Source organism: Passer domesticus, chromosome 24 (genome assembly GCF_036417665.1).
Source record: "Passer domesticus isolate bPasDom1 chromosome 24, bPasDom1.hap1, whole genome shotgun sequence".
Lineage (NCBI taxonomy): Eukaryota > Metazoa > Chordata > Aves > Passeriformes > Passeridae > Passer > Passer domesticus.
This window is the reverse complement of record NC_087497.1, coordinates 6,938,174-6,964,682: the sequence shown is the minus strand read 5'-3', so window position 1 is coordinate 6,964,682 and position 26,509 is coordinate 6,938,174. Positions and strand designations below refer to the sequence as shown.

Sequence of the window (26,509 nt, the reverse complement as noted above, 5' to 3'; positions counted from 1 at the left end):
ATCCCCCATCTCGATGTGCAGGGCCAGGAGTGCCCCCAGAGCAGCCTCACACACCCACAGCTCGAATTTTCCTCCCCCAAAGCCCCAGTTCCCAGCAAGCAGGGGCCGAGCCAGGCTCACACATTTGGTGCAGGCACAGGGACAGCCCCTCTCCAGTTTTCCCTTGCCTGGAGCCTGCAGCCACCACCCGACTGCAGAGAGCCCATCATTAGAGCCCCTTCCACACAGCCCATCCGCTGATGGACCCACGATTTCCTTTAGTCTTTTATTTACACTTTATTGCTCTTGTTTTTGCACTGGCAAAGCGCTGCTGGAGAGCACAGAAATCCTTCAGATCTCGGCTGGCAGCAGAGCTCTGCCTAATCATAGTCATTATCTGGAAGCAGGTAATGGGCATCTTTCCCATGTTAATTTGAAAACAGAATCAGCGAGAGCAGGACACCGGGGACGGAGCATGTTCCCAGCACCAGCCACTCCCTTTGCATGGTTTTTGGGTGGCTTCGTGGACGTTGGGCTGTGGGTTTGGGACGGGGGGGACGCAGAAACCCAGGCAGAAGCCCACGCCAAGCCTTGTGGCTCAATAAATCAGGCAGGAAAGGGGCTGCTGGCCGGAATCCCGCATGAATGGAGCCTGTCCTTGCTGCCACGGCAATAAAATCCCCCGGCCTTGTTTTTTTGGCGGCGAGGAGGATGATGGTGGCTCTCCCTCCTCCCCGCGCCACCGTCAGAACTTGCCCCCGTGGCTGGGTCCCTCGCTAACAAGGACTCGTCCCTTTCATCCCCAGCGGCAGGAGGGGATGGGGATGGAGGTGAGAGGCGAGGATTTCTCCCGGGGCCGGGAGGGGAAGGCTGGGTGGCGTTGGAGTTTCTTTTGCTGAGATACCATTAACGAGTGAGCAAAGGTTGCGGAGTCTCCATGGAGACAAGACAGCAAGAGAAGGGAGCGGGTGTGCGCTGGGTGAGAGCTGATTAGTAAATGTCAGCGGCACAGCCACTGCCCGCGCCACGCTGGCGGGGACGCGCCGGGCACCCCGCGCCGGGCACTGCTGGGGGCCCGGGCACCTGCTGGGGGTCCTGGGCAACTCCTGAGGGTCCTGGGCACCTCCTGAGCATCCCGGGCACCTGCTGGGGGTCCTGGGCACCTGCTGGGGGTCCTGGGCAACTCCTGAGCATCCCGGGCACCTGCTGGGGGTCCTGGGCACCTCCTCAGCATCCCGGGCACCTGCTGGGGGTCCTGGGCACCTCCTGAGCATCCCAGGTATCTCCTGAGGGTCCTGGGCACCTGCTGGGGGTCCTGGGCATCTCCTGAGCATACCGGGCACCTCCTGAGGGTCCTGAGCACCTCCTGAGGGTCCTGGGCACGCTGCACTGGGCACCTGCTGGGGGTCCCAGGCACCTCCTGAGCATCCTGGGCTCCTGCTGGGGGTCCCGGGCACCTCCTGAGCATCCCAGCCACACCAGGCACCTCCTGGGTGTCCCAGATGTCCTGGGCACCTCCTGAGAGTCCCAGACAGGCCAGACACCCCGGGCAGCTCCTCTGTGTCCTGGACACCCCATCCAGGGTGACACCAGTGTCCCACACATCCCATCCCTCCTGTGTGCCCCGGCTGTCCCAGGCACCCCTTCCATCCCGTGCAGCCCAGGTGTGCTGTGCACCACAGGCACTCCGTGTGTGCATCCCGGGCAGCCCCTCCAGCCCCTGTGCATCATTTCATCCTGGTTGTTCCCTGCATCCCGGGCACCCTGTCCATCCCGTGAGCCCCATTCCACCCCGTGTCCTCGTGCACCGCGGGTCCGTGGGGATCAGGGATGCAGGAGAAGCCTTGGGAGCATGTGTCCAAAGCATCTCGCAGCTCTGGTGCTCACAGCCCTGGCTCCTTTCCCACAGGGAGCAGGGATGCAGCTGTGCCTGCTGGGATGGGGCAGTTGGCCAGGGAAGAGACATCCAAGGCTTCAACAAGCTGCCATCTCCTCCCTCCCGCGGAGAATGCCCCCTTTCCCAGCCCTGAAGCACGCAGAGAAAGGATGAGGCTGGACCTCCTGGATCCCACCTGGTTTTCAGCAGAATCCAAGCCCACGCTGAGGGAATCAGGGCTGGCATGAGGCTCTGCTTTGTGCCAGGCTCTGCCTGGGGTTGTCAAGGGCTTGGACACGGCTGGAGCCCACCTGGGAGGGAGCTGGGAGGCAGGAGCAGCCTGGCTGCCCTTCCCCATGCCCTGGGGCATCATTTACCTCCAGCAGAACACAGGAAAGCACCTGGCAGGCAGGAGCACCAGGGGAAAAAGTGTCGGGGGGCACGGCAGGGAGGTGGGCTGGATCCTGCAGTTTAGCAGGTTTTATTCAGCAGCTATAAACAGAGCAGGAGAGATAAAGGTTGCAGAGCAGATACAGATTAGGTAGGTCCCTTGAGGCTGTGACACCTTGAGATAGAGGCAGATCTTCAAGGGAACGGCTCGCTGGCAGCCTGGAAAACATGGAGCTGAGCGGCCTCAGCAGCACCCCAGCCCCTGGCCCACACCCACAGGGCAGGACTGGGGGCAGGGTGGGGTACTGGGGCTGTACCCTGTGCACCCCACACGTCCCTTGTGCCCCACTGCAGCCCGGGCGCCCTGGACATGCCGTGTGCCCTGTGCATCCCAGGTACCCCACATGTCCTGTGCATCCCAGGCACCCTGGACATGCCGTGTGCCCTGTGCATCCCAGGTACCACATGCATCCTGTGCATCCCAGGTACCACACGTGTCCTGTGCATCCCAGGTACCACATGTGTCCTGTGCATCCCAGGTACCACATGCATCCTGTGCATCCCAGGTGCCCTGTGCATCCCAGGTACTCCAGGTACCATGTGCACCCTGTGCATCCCAGGTACCCCAGGTGCCCTGTGCATCCCAGGTACCACACGTGTCCTGTGCATCCCAGGACCTCCAGGTACCATGTGCACCCTGTGGATCCCAGGTGCCCCATGTGCCTGTTCATCCCAATCCCTGGGCACCCCGTCCACCCATTCCACCCTGCCAGTTTGCCCTGGGGCAGCAGGGAGCACCGGGAGGCGCTGACCATCCTGCAGAGGTGGGACTCACGGAGGACAGCGATGCCAAAAGCAGGCGAGAAATGTGTGTCTGTGTGTCCATCTGTGGCAGCAGGATGCAGAAGGAACCGGGGCAGGCCCAGGCTGTGCCACAGGGCGGAGGAGGCACGGACACAGGGACAGGCACGGACACAGGGACAGGCACCGGGTGACCCGGGGCTGGCCCTGCTCCCGGCTCCGCCCTGGGTTTGTTGTTTGCTGCCTGGCGGCTGATTTAGTCCCTGCGGTTGGGTTTAGAGCAGGAGCACAAAGCAGGGCAGAGAAGGATGTCCGTGCCAGTGCCCTTCATGCCGCTGCCTCTTCCCCATCCAGCCCAGGGGCTTGCTTGGACCAGGCAGGACTGAACACCCAGCCGCACCAGCAGGAACACGGAACACCACGGCGGGAACTTCTCACCCATTTCTGGAGGGCACCGGCACCACCCCGGCCCTGCTGAGGAGCAGGAGGCTGGCCCCGTCCCTGGAGGTGCCCAGTGCCACCCTGCACAGCGCTCACAGCAGCCGGCTCCACTCAGAGCTGTCCCGGCCCGTGAGGTTTGGGAGCCTTCACCCCAAGCCATGCCAGGACTCTGCTGCGCTGGGCACGGGGCAGGGACGGGGCTGTGATGCCCTGTGCTGCCCCAGCAGGGCCTGTCCCCGTGTCCCCAGCAGCGCTGCCTGCTGCTCCCAGCTCCTGTAATTAATCCCTGCCTCCTTCCCAGCCGGGTCACGGGGGGAAATCCAGGAGGAGAAACCCCGAGGGGCGCAGCAGCCATCACCCTGCGCGGCCAGCCAGGAGGGCAGGGGCTGTGCCCACGGCCCAGCTCGGACCCCCGTGACGGGAACCTGCTTTGGGGGCTGGGGACGCCCTCCTCGGCAGGGCTGGGGGTCCTGAGGGTCCTGGCAGGACTGGCAGCTGCAGGCTCTGGTGCCAGCCCAACGCTGTCCCTGTCACCTGCACCCCCTGCCACCCCCTCCCCTTAGGCGCCTGTCCCTCCAGACTTCTGCAGGCCTGTCCCCTAACCCCGCATGCCTCATCCCACAACTCCCACCGCGACCCCAGACCCCAAATCCTAAACCTCAGATCTTAAACCCCAGCTCCCAGCTCCCAGGCCGCCGGGGCCAGGCCCCCGACCCCGCCGCCACAGCCCCGCCCTGGTGTGACACCCCCGCTCCCCCAGGTGGAACTTCGCTCGCAGGGCGGGAGACCATAGAGGCGAACGGCAGCACCAAAGCGGAGCTCTCCGGGGCGGGTGCGGAACTGACAGAGAACACTTTCCTCCAATGCCGCTTGGAAGAATATCAAGTTCTGGCTTTCATAACCACACAAAAAAAAAATATTAAGATGTCGTAGTTATGATTAGTGACGCGGTTGTCCCCTCTGTTCCTGTAATCTGTCCCCAGCCCCCAGGGTTCCCCCCGTCTGTCTCCCCTTATAGTACACTCCTCCTTATTTACTCTCTTTGCGCGGCCGGCTTGGGTGCGGCTCTTCCGCTGCGCTAGCTCCGTAAGAAAGTAGCGTAGGACGGCTTTGATGGACAGGGAGCCGCAGCCAATGGCGCGGCAGCATCTTCCCGCGGGCAGCCAATGGCGCGGCGGTGCGGCGGCCGGGGGAGGCGGGGCGAGGGCCCGGCGGGGCAGGGAGGGGGAGCCGTGGAATGGCGGACGGGCGGGCCGGCCCGCCCTGGTGGTAGTGAGACCGGGGGCGCGGAGGGGACAGCCGCGGACAGGGTGAGTGCGAGAGCGGCGAGCGAGCCTCCCCAGCCCCGCCGGGCCGGCTCTTCGCGGGAGAGAGAGAGGCAGAGGCGCTGGAGTGGGCCGCAAGGCCCTTGCCAAATAGTGAGCGCTGGCGTGCAGCGGGCGGTGTTTCCTGCCACATAGTGAGCCGCGCTGCCGCGGGCCCGGGCGGGGGTCCCGGGGCTCCGTCCCGGCCCGGGGCTCCATCCCCGGCCTGGCGCTGCCCCGGCCGCTCCCGGCGCCGCGGCTCGGTGCGGGGTGTGTGCCCGGCCGGGCTGCCGGGGCCCTCGGGGCCCGTGCGGGCTGAGGGAAGCGCCGCCCGCGGGGCTCTGCCCGGTGCCCGCTGTCCCGGGGCTGTCCCGGGGCTGTCCCGGAGCTGGCCCGGAGCTCTGGCGCGGCGGGGAGCGCGGGGGGATTCAGGAAACAAGGGGTGCTGCAGGGTCCCTCTGGGGGAGCAGAGGGGTCCCTCCCTTTCCAGACATTTCTGGCTGAGTGTGACCCTGGGGCTTGTGCAGAACTGTCCTCGTTCCAGAGGTGCCCCCAAAGAGGGAGCCCTCTCTGTCCCTGCACCCCTCCGTCTGTCCGGGAGCACTTCTAGGTACGTGTGCCACCCCTTGTCTGTCACCATCCACAGCACATGCAATCTGGAACTGCCTGGTGTGACCCCCCGGCAGTGCTCTATCGTGCTCGGGGAAATGGGTTGGGGTTTCTTTCACTGTAAAAAAGCTTGGGGCACGGTTGGATAGTTCGGGTTGGTGCACTCACCTCCTGGTGGCCTCAGATCGTATTTCTTCTGGAGAAGAAATAAGTTCCTAGGGAATGTCCTTGTGGTTGTGTTGGGGTTACTTTGGGATACAGGTAGTCTGGGGAAAGGTGAGGGTTGCAGCTTCTCCCTGTTAGCTGTCACTTGACTTCAAGGACCTTCCTGTGGTAGGATTTTTTATTTCCCTGTCAGAATTTCACATTTGGCCTTGCTGTTTTGCTTTCTTTAGAAGCAACAAGAGAATTGGGCACCTCTCCATAGGTCAGAGCACTGGTGGGGCTGAGGGATGTGCTGATGCTGGGAGTTCAGCACTAGGAAGCACGGAAAGTCTTAAATCTTTCAGCACTGCAGATGTTGGTGGACATGAAATTCTATTAATAATGATTAAAAAAACCTCTGTTAAATACATCAGCTGCAGGCAGAGCCATAATTGATGGAGCCCTCTGTAACCCTCACACTTTAGTGTCCTTCCTGAAGACTCGTGAGAGGGAGAAGTCGAAATTAAAAATGCTGGGAGCCAACTGAGGGGTACGGATGTGCTTCCCTGAGACAAAACTGATGCAGCAGTGTTGCTTTTATGGAATCATGGAAGGGTTTGGGTTGGAGGGGACCTTAAAGACTCCGATTCCACCCCTGCCACGGGCAGGGACGCCTTCCAGAGGCCTGGGAAGTCCCTCTCTATGGGAAGTACTGAGTCCTGTGCTCTCAGTCACATGAGGAAGGGCAGCAGTTGTGTTTTCCACCCGTTTTCTGCATCTGCAGAAGCAGTTGCTGCTGAACAGGAATTTGTGCTGCAGGAATTCAGAGCTGCGTTGCGACACTTTTCGTTCTGATTTGTCCTTTCCTGACCTTGAGTGGGTTTTGCCATAGAAACCAACTCGTGGTTGAATCCCCAACTGAGCTAAAAGCAAACCAGAGCCACCATCTCCCCAGGAGAGCACAGCCAGCGTGTCCAAGAGTGGCTTGGAATCCCCCTCATGTCCAGAGCCAAGCACTGGGGCAGAGCTCACCTCACACAAAGTCCTGGGCACTTTGGGGCTTTATTTCTTTCTAAGGAACGTGCTTCAAAACGTGAGGTTTGAGTGACAGAGCGTGACCTGAGCTTGCAGGAGCTGCCTGACACTGATCTTGGCTCAAGCTGCAGTTGTCACTGTTATCCCTGGCTGTGCTGCTGATGGTGGCACCAGACTTTCTGGGGTTTACCTTCCAAAGCCTTCATTTGTGCATTTTTAAAGCCTGGAGGAGTGGTACAGCTGCTCCCTTGTAGCCCACCTGACATGAGGTGAAGCCTTGCTGTGCCTCCTGAGTGTGGGTTTAAAGAGGATAAACTTCTAGGGGTGAACTCAGTGCAAACTTTTCCCTAAACCATATCTTTTCCACTGGTTTTAAAAAGAACTGTGATATTTTTTTTTAGTCTTGTCCGGTAATGAGATCAAAAAGTAAATGTCCCAAATTCCATTAATTTAAAGAAATAAAACCTTTCTGATGGCTCATGCCAGTATAAAATTGGTTTCCCTGTGACTAATGTGACACACCACACAGAAATGGTATATTTTTGTGAGTTACAACTCAGAAGGTATTTGCAGACAGTGATTCATGACAAGGAATACAACCCTTCTGATCAGTCCCCACCCAGTTTCTCAGCGTGCCTTGAATATATCTCATTCTTCAGGGCTGGTCTAGGAAAAGCTGATTTCATTCACCAATGTTAGATAATCACGGTGTGTGGGTGGAGGGGTTAAAACTTCAGTGATTGCCTCATGTGCATAAAGTTACAGCAACAAAGCCCTTTCCTGGGTTTATTTTTTTGTATTTTTGTGGTGATAGAAGAACAAAGGTTGGTAGGATTAATGTTTTTCAGAAATTCAAGTTTTCTTTGACAGATCGTAATAAAGGAGATTTCAGCAAGTGTTAAGACTTGGCTTTAAGCCTTGTAGATATTTTCTCTCAGTGGGTTTTCTGGACTCAAAACGTTTAATAATTTTAGATGCAAGGTTTTGGGTTTGCCTCTGTTTGGTTTGATGATAATACTGAGCCCTTGGTCATTCAGCTGAGCAAAATACGTTGCTCATGAGTCAGTCACAAAGCAGGAAAGGGATTGAATAGCGATTGTGTTTGCATGTGCTGTGGATAGAGTTCCTGCTGTCCTCGTGCAGAATGGGACACCAGGAAAAAACACTGCCAAAAGCTCCTTCTGAGCTTCCAAGAGCCACAACCGGCCCTGTCCGGTGGCTCAGCTCTGCCCTTGCTCTTTGTACAGTTTCTACAAGAAATGCACAGGAAACAGCCCAAAAGTGACACACTGTGCAAACCCAGGAAGGCAAAATGCAGCTATTTTCCCAGCCTGTCTTCTGGTGTGTTACTGTTTTCAACAACACTCTGGCTGAAATGGGATCTGTAGTAAGAAATTTGTGTATTTGAGTGTTTATTCTCACTGTGCAAGGATAAATATTTGTGAGATCAGGGCCTTAGTTACCGCAGATTAACATTTATTTAAATACTTTAGGTATTTATAAACACGGGATTAAAAAAGGCATGTAGCAATGGCTTCTGGGTAATAAGCAAATGACTGCTCAGAACAGAACCACCCTGGTGACATTTACTTCCTTTTGTATTTTTGCAACTCTGTGTAATAAAAAGACGTGTTGGTTCTTTTTTGAGGATGGGAGGCAGATCAGGCTTCACTGTGGAGGGAGTGCTTGGTAGAAGGTGATCAGATTGAGGCCTAATTCTCATCTATATGACATTTCTTTTTCCATCTGAAGGTTTGCAGGATATTTTTTCCCTGCCTGGGAGGCAGTAGGAGGGGAGGTCCCTTCCCAGAAGAACTTAAATGTGAACTTCCACATTATTTTCTCGAGCAAGCAGCGTGAGCTGTTAATCACATTCCCCATCCCAGCTCTTTCCCCACCATAATGGGCCTGGGAAATAGTTCATCTAGATCCTACCCTAATTCCTGAAATTGCAGGAAAGCTCTCTGGTGTTAGGTTGCTGCTGGAGAAGTGGTGGAGCTCAGATATCTCAAGTATGCTTCTGCCAGGGGCTTTGATGGAGGAATTCAAAGCACCAGGAAGCTCGATGGGTGTCTCACAGATGGGTCAGCTCTGTTCCTTCAGTGCCTTCTCTGTAACCCCTCTTCCAGTGCAGTACCCCAGGCCCTTTTTGGGGAGAAGTGGTGCTTTGGGGGATGCTGTGGTGCTGAGAGAGGAAGGCAGGGGATGCCTGGGAGGCAGCAGCAGTTGGCACTGGTTCTTGCGGGCTGGAAGCTCTGCCTGGGAGGCTGCTGCTGTCACTGCTCAGGTGAGCTGCTCAGGTGAGCTGTGTGCGAGGTTTGGGTTCTCCTGCACTGCTGCTGGAAGCAGTGCACAGTCCAGAACGGGTCAGACACAGAGCCACACTAAACATGGTTTGTTCTCAGTGCTGCTGTAAATCAAACCCAAACCATGAGTTATTCCTTTGGTTCATACTGAAACTGCTCCCTGGGAACTGAGCACTTCTCTTGTGTTTGGTCACAGAGCCCAGAACAGTTTGGGTTGGAAGGGACCTTAAAGCTCATCTCATTCCTGTGCCATGGGCAGGGACAGCTTCCACAGGCCAGGCTGATCCAAGGCCTGTCCAACCTGGCCTTGGAGATGCAGCCTGTGAACCCTCTGCTTGGAAGGGGCTTGTTGTATGTGAATGGTGACGGATTTATTTGAACAGCTCCTTTGTGAAGCAAAGCCACACATAGATTTGAGATTGAAATCCCCTAATTGTGAAGTGAAGGGCATAAAAGGAAGTGTCTTTTCACCCAACATAATAAATATGGGATTTGCTGCCCCATGATCTCATGGATACATAGTTAAGGAACTGATCAGACAGTTTAGGGAAGTGAAATCCATGAAGCACAGTTCCATGATAGTGTTTGTTTCCCCATGGTTTTAAGGTGCAGTGGGGTGCTGCAGCTTGGAAAAGCAGGGAGAGCTCTAGCTCTGTGCTGGCCTTGTTCCCATGCTCTTTTCTTGCTGCATCTGATGCCTGGCCGTGATGCAGAGAGTACCTGGGGTATCTGGAGGCTGGGTGATCCAGCGTGGCTGATCCAAAGTCCTGTGACTTGTCTTCTTCATTCCCTGGTGCTCCCAACGATGTTCCAGAGCGACCTGCCTCTTGCAAGCCTCCATTTCTCCCCGCTCATCAAACTGGGCTAATGACTCTGACCTTTTGTTTGTAAAGCAAAAGGAAAAGGATCAACAAAATACTGGAGCTTATTTACTATCATTACTGAAATGATGAGCAATGCCACTTTGCAGCACTTCAAAGAGGCTGCGCTGGTAAGATGCTGGAAATCCCTTGAGAGAGAAAATGTTTCAGATGGAGAAAGAGGAGCGGGAGTATTCATCACATTCTCATTTCCTAAACACACTTCCCTGCAAGGCATGGAGGCACTATCCCCCTCCAGCCCCCTCCCAGCTGGGCACTTTAAGATAGTGCTGACAAAATGTGCTGGTTTTGGTGAACTCCAAACTTGCTGGTGTCACTGCTCCAAGTTCTGCATAAATTGTTCCCATGCTGTGGAGTTGTGCAAAGTCCTCTTGCTGACCTATTGTATTACCACTAATAAGATTGAATGTGGTTTTAATTTCTCATTTCCTCTTTCTCTGGATGCCCTTTTCCTACTACTTAGAGTCTTACTTCAGGTCTCTCTATAGCAAAAGTCCCTTTCTGTCTCTGAGAGAATGAGCGATGCTTTGCTTTCAGCGCGCTCCGCACTGGAGGGCTTTAAGTGGCATTCAGAGGAGGCTATCAGCCACAATATCTGATGTATTGGTGTGGCTGCAGTTCATGCATGGAGTGCAAAAAATGGGATTTAATTGGGAGGGAGGGGGAATAGCGGCCTTGGCTGAATGGATGGGTGAAAGTTCCCCGACCACCCCTTAGCCCAGCAAATGGCTGAGTGCTTGCCAGAGCGGAAGCGAGTTCCCTTTCAGGCACCCTGCCTTTGTCACCGTAAGAAAAAGCACACACGCACTCGTATGGGTTTGGCCTTGCAGCTGCAAAAAAACCCAACCAGGCGAGAGAGAACCGTGCACACACCCAGATCCTGTTCTTTCAATACCAGCAGCTGTGGAGCCGGTGCTTTGCTGGAGGAAAGCACAGAGCTATAAACACAGCTTGTGGAAAACCTTTACCTTCTGTCTAGGGCAGCATGAAATCACTGGCCGCTTCCCTTCTGCGAGCTAAATTAAAAACGGCTGTAATTAACTTATACAAAATAGCCTTTTGGTTGCTATTGAGAATTCAATATTGTATCAAGGAGGTTACATCTAGGGGCTGGCTTCACATGAGAGGTTTCCATAAAGCAGCTTATTATAGACCTTGTGGTAGGCTTGGCTAGGAAGGCCTGCATCCTTAGCATCCCTAATACGGTCTAATCTCTCTTTTCCCAAAAAGATCAGTTCAATAAAGTGATGATTCCCCCTGTACTCCAGTACCTGGTGTGTTGCATCCAGCTCTGGGCCCCCAGCACAAGAAGGATGTGGAGCTGCCAGAGAGAGTCCAGAGGAGGCCATGGAGATGCTCTGGGGAGCTGGGGGTGCTCACCTGGAGAAGGCTCCTAGGGGGACCTTAGAGCCCCTTCCAGTGCCTAAAGGGGCTCCAGGAGAGCTGGAGAGGGACTGGGGACAAGGGCCAGGAGAGTGGTGCAAGGGGGAATGGCTTCAAGCTGAAAGAGCAGGTTTAGGTTAGATTTTGGGAAGAAATCCTTCCCTGTGAGGTGGTGATGCTGTGGCACAGGCTGCCCAGAGCAGCCCCCATCTGTGAAAGTGCTGGGCTGGACGGGGCTTGGAGCAGCCTGGTTTAGTGGAAGGTGTCCCTGCCCCTGGCAGAGGGTGGAACGAGATGAGCTTTAAGACCCTTTCCAAGCCAAATTTTGGGATTTTATGGTTTCAAACACCCTAGAATAGGTTTGGATGGTCCAGAGCCCAGAGCTTGCACTGCAGATTACGTAAGGTGAGATCACTGCTGGGCTCAGAACATGAAAAATGGAAACAACTACAGTTTAAACTGAATATTTTTCTGCCTGTCCCAAGGAGATTTCACAGGCATCTGTCACCACAGCCAAGCTGAAACCTGACCCCTCTCTGTCAGACCAGGGGGGCTGATCGAAACAGTGGGGCCTTGCTGGAGTCTGCTGGAAGGTTGTTCGGTCCCGCTGGCTGCAGGGATGGAGAAAGTGAGTCCAGGGATTGTCATGCTGTTGAGCAAAACCAGAGGACTGCTCCTCGCAGCTTCCTGCAGCTCTGCCTGCAAATCCCAAATGGCAGCCTGGGATCCTGGGCCGTGCCTGTGCCGTGCACAGATGGCTTGTGCACACACAAACGCGATTTCAGCATTTTTCAGCATTTCTGCGGGATCACCTCGCTGGACACTGCCGTGGAAGAGCAGGGTAATCCCAGATGTGGAGCAGGCCCCTTCTCCCCCAGCCTTGAGCAGGACAGACCATAGGTGTGGGGAGAAACTGCCTGGAAAATCCCAGATCCATGATGGCTTTTGGTGCTGCTGTGGTGGGACCCTGCCGGTTCTCCTGGATTCACAGCAGTGCCCATCTTGCTGGGCTCTGAGATCCCAAGAGCATATTCAGGCTCTTCATGTGGCATCCTGTTTATATATTTATTTTTTTCCCTCCACAATGGAAAGCCTGTGTATTATTTTGACTTTATTAAGATGCTGTTTATAAAACATTTTGACTTAGATGCTCAAGGCTGTTCTCTTGGTTTTTTGTGACCAAAATCCCAACAGATTTGGGACAACACTTCTGGAAAATATCAGGGAGTCAGTGTCCTTTTTTTTTTCTCTCCACTCATGTCAAAGGTTGACTTAAAATATTAGTGCTGCAAAGATTCATTTAAGATATTAAAACTGTTCAGGCAAGAATACATGTACATATTGTAATTACTTCCTTTTTCTTACAATTAAAGTAATTGGATTATATTTAATGAGCTATTTACATTTAATAATTAAGAAAAGACTTATCTTTCCAGTATTCCCCAAGTGCAGCAGAAGGGTGGGGGCACTCAGAGCTGTGATATAATTATCTAGGCGTGAGTTGAAACTGAAAGAGCAGTTGAGCTCTATAGAAAACACTTGGAACTGGTTTGTTCCTACTCTTTCATTAATCAAAATAGTTTAGTGTGTGGCAAAGAAGGGAAGGCTGAGCTTAGCTGCAAATGAGACAGAGTTTATCTGCTGAAAAGGAAGGTTAAAATATGCTCGAACTTAACGAATAAGTCATTTAGGGGGAAAAAAGCACACCCTCTCTTTCCATATTAATTAGCGAGCGCTGCCCAGGAATGAGAATGCTGCTGTATTGTGAGCTGGGCTTTGTCAGCACGGCAGCCACAAGCAGCCACAATCCTTTCCTGTGCCTGGGGAGGCTGAGGAGCAGAGAGCTGTGCTCATTAGCGCGGGTCAGGCCGGGATGCAGCAGGCAGGGAGGCAGCAGCCCTGCCGCTCTGGCAGCGCAGGCAGCCCCCAGCCAGGGGCTCCTGCTGGACCTCCCCGGGCAGCTCTGGGCAGGGGCACTGCTTGCCTTCCCGCCTGCATGCTGTCTCCTCTAGTCAAGACCCTTTGAAGTGAACGCAGCACTGTTGCTGACTGTGAGGCTTGGGAAATTGTGCCCCTCTCTTGCACCCTGGTGACCTCCAGCGCTGCCTCAGCTCTGGGGTGCTCAGCACAGGAAGGACGTGGACCCCTTGGAGCGAGTCCAGAGATGCTCTGAGGCCTGGAGCCCCTCTGCTCTGGGACAGGCTGGGACAGCTGGGAATGTCCAGCCTGGAGAGGCCCCAGGGAGATCTTACAGCCCATTCCAGTGCCTGAAGGGGCTCCAGGAGAGCTGGAGGGGGACACTGGGCAAGGGGCAATGGCTTCCCACTGCCAGAGGGCAGGGTTAGCTGGGAAATTGGGAAGGAATCCTTCCATGTGAGGGTGGGCAGGCCCTGGCACAGGGTGCCAGAGCAGCTGTGGCTGCCCCTGGATCCCTGGCAGTGCCCAAGGCCAGGCTGCACAGGGCTGGGAGCAGCCTGGGACAGTGGAAGGTGCCCCTGCCCATGGCAGGGCATAGAACAAGATGAGCTTTAAGGCCCTTTCCACCCCATACCATTCTAGGATTGTGGGATTCTAGGACTGAAACCTGCCCAGGCCTCTCCCTACGTGCTCCTGAAATGTTTTAGAGCCTATTGTGTGCTCTCAATACCCAAGTACACCAAAGCTACCTGTTGATTGACACTCGTGATGCTGCTCTGTGTTGTCACTGACCTTGTATCCTTGCCCAAATTATTCACAGGTTTAGTAGAGAGCATTCTGCTCCCTTTGCTGCTCCTGTTTCCTAGGAAGCAACAAAGCCAGAGCTCTTGTGGCACTGAAGGAGTCCTGCCTCTCTCTCCTGATGTATACTCTCACAGCAAAGACCTTGAAACCTTTCTGTTCTGGAGCTTTAATTCCTGTTTAATCAATAGTTCTATATTCTGAGAATCAAATCCCTGTGACAGCTCTCTTTAATTGAGCTAAACTGCCTTTCTCTTGTCACGTCTCTTCTAGAGTTTTATTTAAATGCATTTGTTCTGCCTGTATCCTAGTCAGGTATTGATAGGAACACCAGGTGACCCTCTTTGTTTAACTTGTTTTTCAACTAAATGAATGGAAACATTAATTAGTGCAATGGTTTGTTTCTTAGGAATTAAAAAAAATAAAAGTCTAGGTCAAGCTGCTGGCTCCATTAGCACTCCAGCAGAAGCCAGGAGGATCTGTATGTTCCCCATTAGTGACACCCCCATCCTTCCACCCCCAGACAGATTTCTGACAACAGCTCTGAGCGAGTCCCTCTCCAGGAGAGCAGCCTGGTATTTATTCCAGCAAGATCATCTTCAGCAAAGCTGATAACAAAAAGTTTAAAAGGAAGAGCCAAATTTTCAGTCACACCTGTGCAATCCCCTTGAGGGCAGTAAATGATGATGATAATGCATGAGCCAGACAAAAAAACCCGCAGAAAATGGCTTTCTGAGCCTCTTTTGCATTTTTCAGAGCCAGCAGACTGGAGGGGGGGGAAAGGCAGGGGAGGGAAAAAAAGGTTTATTTTTACTCAGGGATTGGAGCGGGCTGGGTGTTGGTTGTGTCGAGGGCTGCACGCTGAACAGTCCTGGTTGTGCTGCGGGATCGGGGCTGGCGCTCCCGCTGTGGGAACGTGGCCGTGGAAAGGGCAGTGCTGCTCTTGCCCCACATTATTGCCCAAACATCCTCTTTCATAACACCAGCAGGCCGGGCCTGCAGAGTTCTCCACCCGGCGATTGAAGTGCGTTATTAGCACACAGAGGGCTGGCCATGTGGATTTTTGTGATCAGCTCAGTGTGTTCTCCCAAAGGTCCTGGATTTTCTGTAGATCCTGCTTCAGCAGAGCTTTTGTGTGATGGTGGGTGAGAACACAGCGTGTGCTTCCCATCCCACCGGCTGCTGAGAGATGGTGGGCAATGTTTTCCTCTGTGCCCCGGGGGTTTTACCCATCCATCTCCCCCGCGGTTTTTTGGGAGAATAGACCACTGTGAAAGGAAGCAGCCCTGCAGCTGCCCTTCACTGCTGACTCCTGCTCAGCTGCTGGCAGGCTGGGCTGGTAATGACAGATGAGCCTGTGATGCATTTTTGGGAATGAATACTTGTTACAGCTGGCGGGATGGAGTAGTTTGTGGCATCACATGGCAGTTTGCTCTATAATTTCGCTCCCTATTGCTCGGATGCAGCACTGACTGCTGGGTCTCTCTCGGAGCGTGGAACTGGAGCATTTCTGATTGCCGCATCCCACTTTTCTGTGGCTGCATTGTGAGCTTGGATATAGCCCTGAGCACTCAGCAGAGCCTTCTGCTGATTTTTTTTTTCCCCTCAGTTCTCCCTGTGTGTGTGTGTGTGGCTGCTGCTTCCCTTTCTGCAAGTCTTTTGGGGTTACATAAAAGCCAGTCTCTTTCTGGCCATTACAGCTACATGGGGGAGTAGTTACTGCTGAGAGAAGCTTGAAATTTGAAGCAGAGTTGTCACAGACATTAGAAAGAACAGTCGGTCTGCGTTGGCAAGCTACTGAGTTAAGTCTTATTTCATACTGATGGGAATTTCAGATCTGATTATCTCCTTTCCCCCTCATTCCCAGACCTGCTGGTGTGCCCAGTCCCCCGATGGGCACTCCTAGAGGCAGCTCTCCAAAGCTTAGCTGAAGGCTTGGTCTCCTTGACTGTGCTGCCTGTTTGTGTCCAGGCAGAGGATTTTGTAAGCCCTGCCGAGGGCAGGGTGGTTGGTCACCCTGACGTACTTGGAAATGAAGCCTAAATTCCCTTCCCTTTCCCAAAAAAAGCGCTCTGCCCTCCTTAGGTGCTTTGTGCTACACCAGACACTATGACAGATGATCTCACTGCTGGGGTCCAGATTTATTTGCAGATGGTCCCTGATCTAAGAGGTTGTGTGTCACATTGAGCGGGGAATTACCCAGGTGACTCCCAGTAACGCTATGCTAACTGGTGAGATACCAGTGAGGAGAACCTTGCCAGATCTCTCCCTCCACCTCACCTGTTATTTACAGCTCTTTGTGTGCATTGCATCCGCAGGGCTCGCCTTGGAGTCCTGCCTGCCTTCTCCTCTGCACCACCACAGTGACTGTGCTATCTGCCTGCTCTACAAAAACCCCCAAAAACCAGGGCTGGTTCCTCTCTTGCTGTGCACTGCTGTTTTCTGCTCTGCTCCAAACCACTTTTTAAGGAGTGTTTGCTCTGAGTTGCTGTTTTCAGTTGACAGAGCTCGCCTTGGAAAGCAAATACTCAATGCTAAAACATCCCTGTATTGCTTCTCAATAGTTGTAATCAAAGTCTGTCTCCTTTATTGTTCCTAGCAATTGTTCAATTTTACTGTGCCAGCCCTATTTATTAAAAATAGTCAATAAGATACAGCTTTGTGCGAGGGGTTTATGGACTGGCAGTTCTTGTTTGAAGCAAACCAATTGTACTTGATTCTAATCCAGAACTGGGATTCCTGAGTGATCTGCTGCAGAGAGCTCATGGGGAGAGCGGTCGATGGCTTGCTGATAAGAAATCTTGGAGCAGCACGCTTATCTTGGATTTACCTGGGCTTTGCTTAAAGTGCTGGATTCTGAAAGGCAAGAATTGCAAGTCATACATTTTTCCCCTTTTCCAGCCTGTGTTGGGCCACGCTTGTTCCCCAGTGCCCAAGAGTATTTACAGAACTAATTGCCAAAGTCAGAATCCTCTTAAAAGCTGGTGAGCAGGACGTTCAAGGTGAGAGCTTATTGTGGCAGGAGCAGGGCGTCAGATCAGCTCTACTCATGGATCCTGCTCTCTTGGAAAAGCATGAGGCATCCCAGACTACAATGTGTGCAGTGAGAGAGGACAGGAGTTGTTGGGAAGGATGATGGGGAGCAAAAACCTGGTGAATCCTGGAAGCAAGGTGCCAGTTGGGGCTGGAAGATCAGTAGGAATGTAGGAGCAGTGGATTCAGCTTCCAGGGCTTTTTTGTGCTCAGCAAACGTTTTTCTGGGCTGGAGCAGGTCAGGGCTCGGCTGAGCCTGTGTAAGCATTTTGGGAGAGGGAAATTATGAGGCATCCTGGCAATGCCCGGCTGTAGGTGGGGCAGCAAGGGAAAGGAGCTGCGGGGCAAAGCTGGGCCTTGCAGATGGTTTGGCTTTTAGTCACTGCCCTCACAACATCATCAAGGCTCCTGGAGCCTTCTGTGATTCAAGTCATGACTTGGAGGCTTCAGAGGAAGTGCTTGGGAGCAGGTAGGAAGGGTCTGGTTCAAGTGGGAGAGGAAAATCTTTTGTTTCCTTGTTTAAGAAGGTGTGAAGCACAGTGGTTGGGAGAACGAGTCTTCTGAACATGGATTGATGCAGCAGGGTTTGTGGATTTTCCTTAGGGCTCTTCCAGCCAGCAGAGATCACTGAACTTCTTTCCTCTCACTGTGTTTCAATTTGATGCCTTTCTTTGTTTTCCATATTCATTAGAAATCTGTTGCAGAGTTTTCTGTTTCTAGAGGCAGTTTCCTTTTACTTCTGACATACTTGATCTCCTCTCCTGTTACACTGGGATCAGGGCAGCTCCTCTGTGCCCATGTCATTCTTGCAGCTTCTTTAAAAACGGTGTCTGCACCCCAAAACTCTGCACTCCCAAAAGAAATCTAATCTCCAGCATTCATAAACAAATAGAAACGCTTATCTTTGCCCCAAAGATAAGGATTTTTGGCCTTGCAATTTATTTAAGTTGCATCTGAATGGTAGGATTTAGTTATAATATATGGTCTGTGGCCATTGTGTGACAGTGACTAATGCTTGATGACCAGGCTGGCCAGGCAGGGTGGAATTCTGCTGTGCTGTCATGCCCTGAGCACGGAAAGTGAAGCAGCTCTGGATGGCCCGTGCTTGGCACTGCGCTGTCAGTCGCCTCCTTAATGACTCTCTTAAAGAATAAAGCATCAGCCTCCCAGAAAGCTTTTTTAGCTCTGTCCCTTCTTTTATTTGCTGTGTCTCCTCCCTGCCCCCAGCTCTTGCCTTGTGCTGCCTCCATGTTCTGCTTCCTCTTCCCCCTTTGCCCTCAGACCTTGCCCCTTCTCCACACCTGGTTTTCTGCCCTGCCTGACTCCTGCTTCTGAAATACACCACTTGTTTTCCAGTCCACACTATTAATCTTTGTCCCACCTACTCATGAGGCATGAAGGTTTTACAGGAGCCATTAGCTGTTATCTCTATCCCTCCCCTCCAAACACTCCAGGAAAAAGCAGGGTCTTACAGTCTTCATGTAGGGACAGCACCCACTCTTTTTGCAGGTCCCAGATTTCCTTCGTGAAATCTTGAAGCTCCTCATCCTTCTGCTCAGAAGAGAGGGATTTTTGCTTTAAAATGCCTCTTATCCAAAAGCTGCTGGGTTGTCCACAGCCCGTCCTGCCCTTCCTGCCTTGATCATCTCCGATGCTCCCCAGGGTTAATTTAATCCCTTCGTTTGCTGGATCCTGGCTGGGCTTAGGGGCAGCAGAGCTGTCCCCATGGCCCTGGGAAGTGCTGCTGTGGTCATGAGGGCAAAACTCCTGCAGTGGAGTGTGGCTGGGAGGGAGGGGGTGGCTGGCAGGATCAGCTGGGCTATAAAGGGAGCCTTTTCCTTAGCCTTTATCTCTGCTGTCTTGCCAGTGCAAATTTGTGCTGTACGTGAGCTCTACCTTAGTTTTTCTTTTAAGAAAAGCTGTTCTCACCACTACTCCTTGCTTTTACTTTCAAAACATGCTTTGAAGGCAAGCACTTTTGGGGTGTCTGTATACAGGCAGTGTATTCAGAGCCTTTTTTTGTTGGTATTTGAGGCACTGCTGCCATTTTCTGCCCTGTTTTCCCCATCTTTGCAGAGATCAGTGTTACCTGCATTTATCCAACCATGCTACCCATCATCTTGGGGGTTTTTTTTATCTCCTTTTATACAGAATGCTCACATCTCATCCCCCACTTCCAGGCTTATTTTTCCTGTTGCTGTTTTCCTTCTGTCTGTCCTCCACCTTGGAAGGTTTCCAGCCAGGCTGTCCAGTCCAGCTCTGCAGATCCCACCGTGTGTGCTCCCTGGCCAAGCCCTGGGGAAGCACAGGGGAGAAGCTGGATGCAGGCAGCCTGCAAATGCTGCCTTGTTTATGAGAGCTGCTTGTTGGTGCAGACTGCAGTCTGGGGGGAGCTGGGAAAGTTTGTCTGGCATGAAGCACTAAAGCTGACAAAAGATTGTAGGGCTTGGGCTGGAATCGATAAAACACGGGGTGTTGGGAAGGGAAGGTCAGAGCCCTTCCTTAGTTCACCCTGTTCTTTAAATATCCCAGCAATTACTGATGGCTGCAGTGGACACGGGGGAAAACAAGACAGACTCAGTCCTCAGAGGGTCTTGCTTTTATTTATTTGGATGCAGATCTGGCTCCCCTGCTCCATAAGGCGTTTGGTTTTGGGGATCCTTTCTGTGCAGCCTGGTCTCGTGGCAGGAGGTTGGAACAGGATGAGCTTTAAGGTCCCTTCCAACCCAAACCATCCTGGCGTTCTGAGATGCTGTGAAATCCCTCGTGTAGAGGCGTTGCAAAATGGTAGCAACCTACATCTGCTTGTCTGGGAGACATCCCAGCGCCCGGTGCTGCGGCTCTTGAACTCCTCTGCCTTAATGGGTCAAATTTAGCAATTCAAAATCTGGCTTCTGAGGTAATTAGGAGGGATAATGCCCACTTCTTCCTCTTAACACCCTGATAGAAAAGCATCCAGGAAGGACTCCTGGACCTCAAAGATAAGCTGCCAGCTGCCACAGAGACTATCAAAGGGTGGCTCAAAGTCAAGAGCAAACAGCTGATTTTTTATGGTTCTTGGGTTTTTGCTGGTGGTGACAGGAAGCCATGTTCCCCAAGCTGTTCGCTTCCTGTTTTATTTTTACACCCAGCCCGAGCAGATCCGCATGCCTATCACATGGGAGCTGCCTGCTTCTCTTGGGTTGTTCCTCAGCTGACCTAGAAAAGTGATTCTTTCCCCTTCTAAATTAATCAAGAACTTGGGATGTATTTGCTTTCACTTAGTCCTAAAGATTTCAGGCATGTATGATGTGTGAGCTGGTCACACAGGTTTCCTTCTCCCTCCTGGAGCTGGACGATCTGGGACGGAGCTGTTTGATGCTTAAGCGTTGGGCCTGTTAGCAAAGGAGATTTTTGTTAGTTCAGGACACTGACCTGCACATAAAAGTGTCCAAAGCATAACTTCCAGACACTTAGGTTTTCTCCAGGTTTTTTATTTTATTAGTTTTTTAAAGAACTGGAAGTTTGTCCTGCCTGTTGTCCAATCAATCCTGACTTGCCTCTGAGCAAACTCCAGTCCTGCATCCTGAGCAGAGCTCCCTCAACCTTAAACTGCTCTAGCACAAAAACAATGGTCCAGTGTAAACCTCATCCCCGGGGGATTTCCCAAGGGAAGAGGGGTGCAGCCTGCAGGATAAGGAACAGTCACCAGAAAGTTTCCTGGTCAGCTGCAAGCGCTTCCTGTTGTTCCAGGAGAGCCCCGTGTGCTGCTCCAGGAGGGAGGCACCACGTGTGCTTTGGCGTGCTGGGAGAAGCCTGTTTTGTTCTTTCTTTTTTTGTGTAATAACATCTCCTGTCTTCATCTCCACGGTTTAAGCAACTATTGATTGCAGGTTGGGAGTGTTTCTGAGGAGGAGCTGGTCAGAGTCGTGCCAGGCGCTGTGGGAGCGCAGGAGGCAGGAGCCCTGTCCGGGCTCTGGGCAGGAGGGGAGCAACGCCTGCAGCAGCACTGGCAGTGTGGGCAGAGGTGTGGAGTTCCCATCTCTGCCTCTGTACCTGGGCTGGTGGGGCTGCGCTGCCACTGCAAGTCAGAGAACAGGAGGATCTTTATTTCTGATGAACCAGTTTCTCAGGGTGGGGAGCGGGGGGAAGAAGGCTTATAAGTGAAGCCGTTTGAGAGCAGGAAAAACGAACACCATGGCTCTGGTGTGCCTGGAATTTGCGGTTGAGTAATCCTTTCCTGTTTCTTTTTTGGGTTGTTTTTCATCTTTCAGAACAGTGCCTGAAGCAGGTCCACCATGCCGTTAGTAACGAGGAACATTGAGCCAAGGCACCTGTGCCGTCAGACGTTGCCTAGCGTTCCGAGCGAGCTGGAATGCGTGACCAACATCACCCTGGCAAATGTCATTCGACAGCTGGGCAGCCTGAGTGAGTACCATGGCGAGCCTGCGCGGTGCCCTCAGGAGTCGCTACTGCTCTTTATTTAGCTCCCTTTCTACTCTCGTGTTCCTATTTCTCCCCCATCTGCCTTCCCTGGGTAATGCTAAAATGTTTTCCTAAAGAAATCTGATGCTAATTTCATATCCCTGGTCCCACTGCCTTCCTATCGAAGAGAAAATGGGGAGGGGGGTGTGTGTATGTGTGTGTGCATGTGAGAGGCTGCAGTGAAACTGCAGATGGAAGGATGGAGCACAACTCAGGCTTGTAAAATGGGAGGCTCTCGGAGCAGGCAGGATCTTGTGTCAGAGAACGTGCCTGTAATTGCATGCGCTACTAAATGGAGCTTGACTCTGTTGGATCTACACCATGTCAGTAGCCTTATTTTTAATGAAAGATAATTAAAGCCCCCACGCAGAAGCTCCAGTTTGCCCTTGCTGCTGTTTGTTGCGCTGTGAGACCCAAAGACCTGTCTGAGCCCAGTGGTGCCTCCCGAGCATCGGTGGTGTGGGGCTGCTCACTCAAATGGCAGCATGAGCTGGAGCAATGCCTGCCTCAGCTCTCCAGTGGGCTGACCCGGAGCCTTGGAGAAGCTGGAGGGAAAACACAGGCCTACATGCTGCAGGAGAAACGAAGAGTTAATTGTGGTCTCTCCGGGATGACTCCATACTCCGTTGAAATGCTCTGGGTTCTGATTAACCACCTTTGTCCTTGAAGCGAGACTTTGATAATCAAATTAATCTATTGTTTAGCTTCTCTGGGGTGTTTGCAAGCCCTTCTGCTTGCTCTGCAAAGCAAGCCCTTGTCTTCCGCCATGTGGCAGGCAAAGTTTGGGTGCAGCCTCTTTCCAGCAGTGCAAACCATGGCTGTCACTGAAATCTGGGCCCGTGTTTGCTGCCAGTCGGTGTCACATTCTGTTGGGTTGGAGAAATGTCACTGCACAGGCAAGAGCAGGCTCTGCTCGTGTTCAACTGGCCCTCGTTGTTCATTTGTTAGGTCTGGTAGCCAAGATGGTTGTGGAGTGTGAGTGAAATCCATCTCGTGCATGTGAAATGGTGAGGAAGGAGGCAGTAAAGCTGTGCAAAGCCCAGCTGCAGGGAAGGCTCATCCCTGTTCAGAGACACGCTGTGGGTTTGTGTGACAGCCCTGGCCAGATCCCACAGGTTCGGACCTTCTTTGCTCAGATATTCAAAGCTGCTCTGCTTCTGAGGCACTGGGAGCCAAATCACAGCCTGGTTTCTCCTTTGGGAAGGGAGCTGGGATGTGGGGATGCAGGGAGAAGGTGTGAGCTGCTGGACCAGTCACAGGTACCTGGGGGGAACTGAGGAGAGGTGCCTCCTGCTGACACTTGGTGTGAGAGCAGAGCAGGGCAGGTGGGAGGGAAATGCTGAGCACCATCCACTTCCCCAGGGTCAGCAGTATTTTAAATAAAGCAATGTTCAGACTGCGCTTGCACCCAAATGACCAAACTCCTGCCCCCTGCCCTTTCCTCTCTCCAAAAATCAAATTCTCCCTCTCCTTGTACCTTGGCTATTTCAGGAATGTAGAGCAGGTTCAGTAGGCTGTGACAGCCCTGTCAAGTGAATAATCAGCCATGCCTGGTGCACCACAGTCTCTTTACAAAGATGCAAACATAAATCTTGTCAAACTTTCATATTCCAGTGAGTTTACCCTTCGTTACTATCGCAGCTGGGAGCACTTTGTATAAGTCGGCTGCGCGGTTTTGTGTGATTTTACAGAATCCACAAGCTAAAGATGGAAGGACCTATTAAATCATGCCGTCTGTCTTCCTGCCAGTGCATGACAAAGATAATTCTGATTGTAAGCTGCACTTTTGCAGTCAAAGTAACTAAACTAAAAAATTAATCTCTGTCTCACCCCATTCAAAAGTGTTTGTGAAGCTCAGGTGACGTGTGAGATGCTGGGTGATAACTCCAGGTGCACTTACACAGGCAAGTGAACACCGACCATCTCTTCTCTCTTCAGGGTCAAAACCAGTATAGAAAATGCTGTTATATATTATTTTATACTTTAAATGTACTTTGCAAACCAATGACTTAATTTTCCCCTACTGCTTGTTGCAGTTCCTTGTGAAATTCAGAGATGTTTTTCATTTCATTTCATTTCATTTCACTTCTTGTGAAAGTAGAAACGAAATTGCAACTTTTCTTTTTTTGAGCTGCTGCTGGAAGTTTTCACATTTTCCCACAGATAAATTTTTACTCTCTTTGGGTCAAATAGGAGAGCTGGTCTGTCTGGTGTTGAAAATGGAGATTGCTTCATCAAACATGGCTACAATGAGAGCTACCTGGCCCTTAAATCTCCAAACATAAAATCCTTCTCCTGAGTTAGGGTTTGTTAATTGAGCATATGTGGAGTCTGCATTGTCTAGGAGTGGAAGGAAGAGGTCAGTTGAAGTTAACCTTCAGCATTTGCTTTCTACAAACACTTGGACCTGGCATTGCCACCAAAAGGGGTGGAGAAGGTTGAATTTTAACCTGGCTTGTTCCCCGTGCTTGGCAGTGTAAGGAGATCTCCTGGGAGCTTGAACAAGGAGTTGATATGTCAGCTTAGATAGCTGGGAGTGTTTGTGCAGCTGGGCTTTGGGGGATGCCCTCGCCTTGCCTTGTGCAAGGGTGCTTTGTCTCTCTGACTCTGTAGACAACCATGTTTTCCAAAATTGCTGTCGAAATTAGACTTCCAACTGGTTTTTCTTTCCTGAGTGTCGGAGAGGATCTTTAGGAGTAACAGATTCCAGAACAAACTGTTGACCATATGACGATGCACTTCAAAACCAGACTGCTTATTGGGAGCAGCCTTGTAGTCAGCAGCCGTGGCTGGAAATGTTTCCCATCAGTGGGAACACCACGGCCCATGTCTGCGGTCGGTGCCAAGTCTGCTCTGCCCTCCTGGTGGAGGCTCCCTGTCTTGGGCTGTGCCCGGGAGCAGAACAAACACAGGACTCAGTGGAAGCTCTTGGCTTTCTTCCAGGTCTCCCACCTCTGTCTACCTGTGGCCATCTCTTGTTGCACTGTGGGTTTTTAACTCCTGAGGACGGGGCCATGTTCTAGTTACTCCTGAAAGTGCTGCAGCTCCTGAGCTGAGCCCCAGGCACTCTCATGGCCCAAACCACGGATGGTGCTTGTCACAGCAGCCCACTGGGTAGTCCAGGCTGTTCCAGAGAGAACGTCCCTGACTGAGAAGTTCCCCTTTGGTTTTGATTTAGAATCAGTGTGAATGCATCCGTTTTTCAGACAGTGCCACCTGAAGGAACAGCAGGGTCAGTGCTGTCAGCTGTGGTTTCAGCTCCAGCTTCAGGATCCAGGACTGGGTCTGCTCTTTGCTTCCAGAGTACTTTGAGCTTGTAAATGTGTGCCAGCTCCCCTGGAGGCAGGTCTGCTGAAGACTGGGAGCCTTTGAGATTCTCCAGAGCAATGAAAATCTAACTGTATTTCCTTGTCTAATAAACAGAACAACAAAGAATCTTAAAGGACCTTCAGATGCATCCACATTCAGACCAGTGTAGTGTTGTCAGCCCTCTTTAGTTTGTTACTCTAATAGACTTTAAAGCGTGTCTCAATTGTTTCCTTATTGCTTGAAGATCCCTTGGAAATGTCAGGTTTTGGTGGAACAAAGCACTTTCTTCCTGGATGTTAAATTCAACCCTGAAAACTTGAAAAAAAGAGTGGTTCTTTCTTTCTTTCTTTCTTTCTTTCTTTCTTTCTTTCTTTCTTTCTTTCTTTCTTTCTTTCTTTCTTTCTTTCTTTCTTTCTTTCTTTTTTCTTTCTTTCTTCATGAAAACAAGCTGGGAGACTGCGTATGGTCTGATGTGGTTCATAAGGGTAATGTGGACACTTTAATATTGCAGGTAAATCTGCAGAAGACATATTTGGAGAGCTGTTTACTCAAGCCAACACCTTTGCCTCTCGGGTGAGCATTCTCGTCGAGAGAGTTGACCGCTTGCAAGTCAAAGTCACTCAGCTGGATCCCAAAGAGGAGGAAGGTAATGGAGTGGAGCACAGGCTGAGCATGGTGAAGGTTCTCCTTGGGTCAGCGTGGTTGGTTCAGCACAGTAAACCAGCATGACACTGCCATGGGTGTTGGAATGTGTTCCCTGAGCTGAGGGACCGTTTCCCTGCCTCCCAGTGGAGCACTTGGACAGCTGTTTTGGCTTTGCTCTTCTGTCACTCTCCACGTGGGAACTTGCTCTCCAGCAGTTGGGTGGCAGTGGATGAGCTGCTTCAGCTTGGTCACAGGGGTTCCAAAGCCCATGGGCCACTCGGGAGAGCTGTGTTGATGGAGCAGCAGGTCTTGGCAGCACGCTGGAGATTTGATGGGTTTCCCAAGGGATCTGTGGGAAAAGGAACCTGACCTTAAGAACTGCAAAGCATGCCAAGAACTCCAACTGAAATCAGATGTTCACTGCTTGGGCTTCAGGGTCATTGGCCTGGGTCAAGCTGTTCTTCACTTGTTCTCTCCTCTTCCTTACAGTCTCCTTGCAAGGCATTAACACCAGGAAGGCCTTCAAAAGCTCCACAACTCAGGACCAGAAGCTCTTTGACAGAGATTCTCTCCCTGTGCCTGTCCTCGAAACCTACAGGACCTGCAATACCCCTCCACCTCTCAACATCCTCTCACCTTACAGGTAGGACTGCAATACTCCTTGTTCCCTTGCAGAGAAGAGCCTCTTCCTCCCAGCCTGCTGGGGAGGTCCTTCCCTCTGCTGTGCTGGACTGAAGTAGCTGTTTCCACTGGGAAATGGAGCTGCGAAACAAATCCACCAGGAAATCTCTGTCCTTTGGATTATGTGAAACATTGCTTTTGAGGTCATACAAATGAACGTAGCTAGAAAATGATCTCTTTGGTTTCCTGCTGCCACTTTTGTGAGTGCCTTGGGGCCAGGCGTGGCTGGCTCTGCAGAACCATGCTGGGTGTGCTGCAGATGGGGCATTTTTCTCGTGCTCCTCCGTAGCCCAATGGCTCCTTTCCAAAGAGCTGCAGTGTGAGGTGCAGAGCATTCACCTGGAGGTGGCTCTCACCCAGGTGGGTGCAGCAGGCTGCTGGTGATGCTTCCTGTGGCCTCCTCTGCCTGGTCTGAGACATCTGCTGGGACCTGCACTGGTCTGGTGGGACCTACACTGGCTGTGCAACCAGTTCTGAGCAGTCCCACTCTGATTCCATCTTGTGGGTAGT

The 26,509-nt window shown here is 52.1% G+C and overlaps 1 protein-coding gene across 3 annotated transcripts in view; it reads left to right on the top strand.

The window, feature by feature from the left end:
• Positions 1–4,658: 4,658 nt before the first annotated feature.
• The window catches only part of WASF2 (WASP family member 2), a 31,741-nt gene continuing 9,890 nt past the window's right edge, over positions 4,659–26,509 (top strand). Inside the window, exons 1-4 of one of the 3 annotated variants that reach the window (XM_064398180.1) lie at positions 4,659–4,797; positions 21,154–21,307; positions 25,185–25,319; positions 25,808–25,961. In XM_064398180.1, the coding sequence (XP_064254250.1) occupies positions 21,178–21,307; positions 25,185–25,319; positions 25,808–25,961 (419 nt within the window). In that variant the 5' untranslated portion in view covers positions 4,659–4,797; positions 21,154–21,177. Of the gene's footprint in view, positions 4,798–20,747; positions 20,773–21,153; positions 21,308–25,184; positions 25,320–25,807; positions 25,962–26,509 lie in introns of those variants that run through there. The other 2 variants (XM_064398182.1, XM_064398181.1) reach the window with 2 other exon arrangements.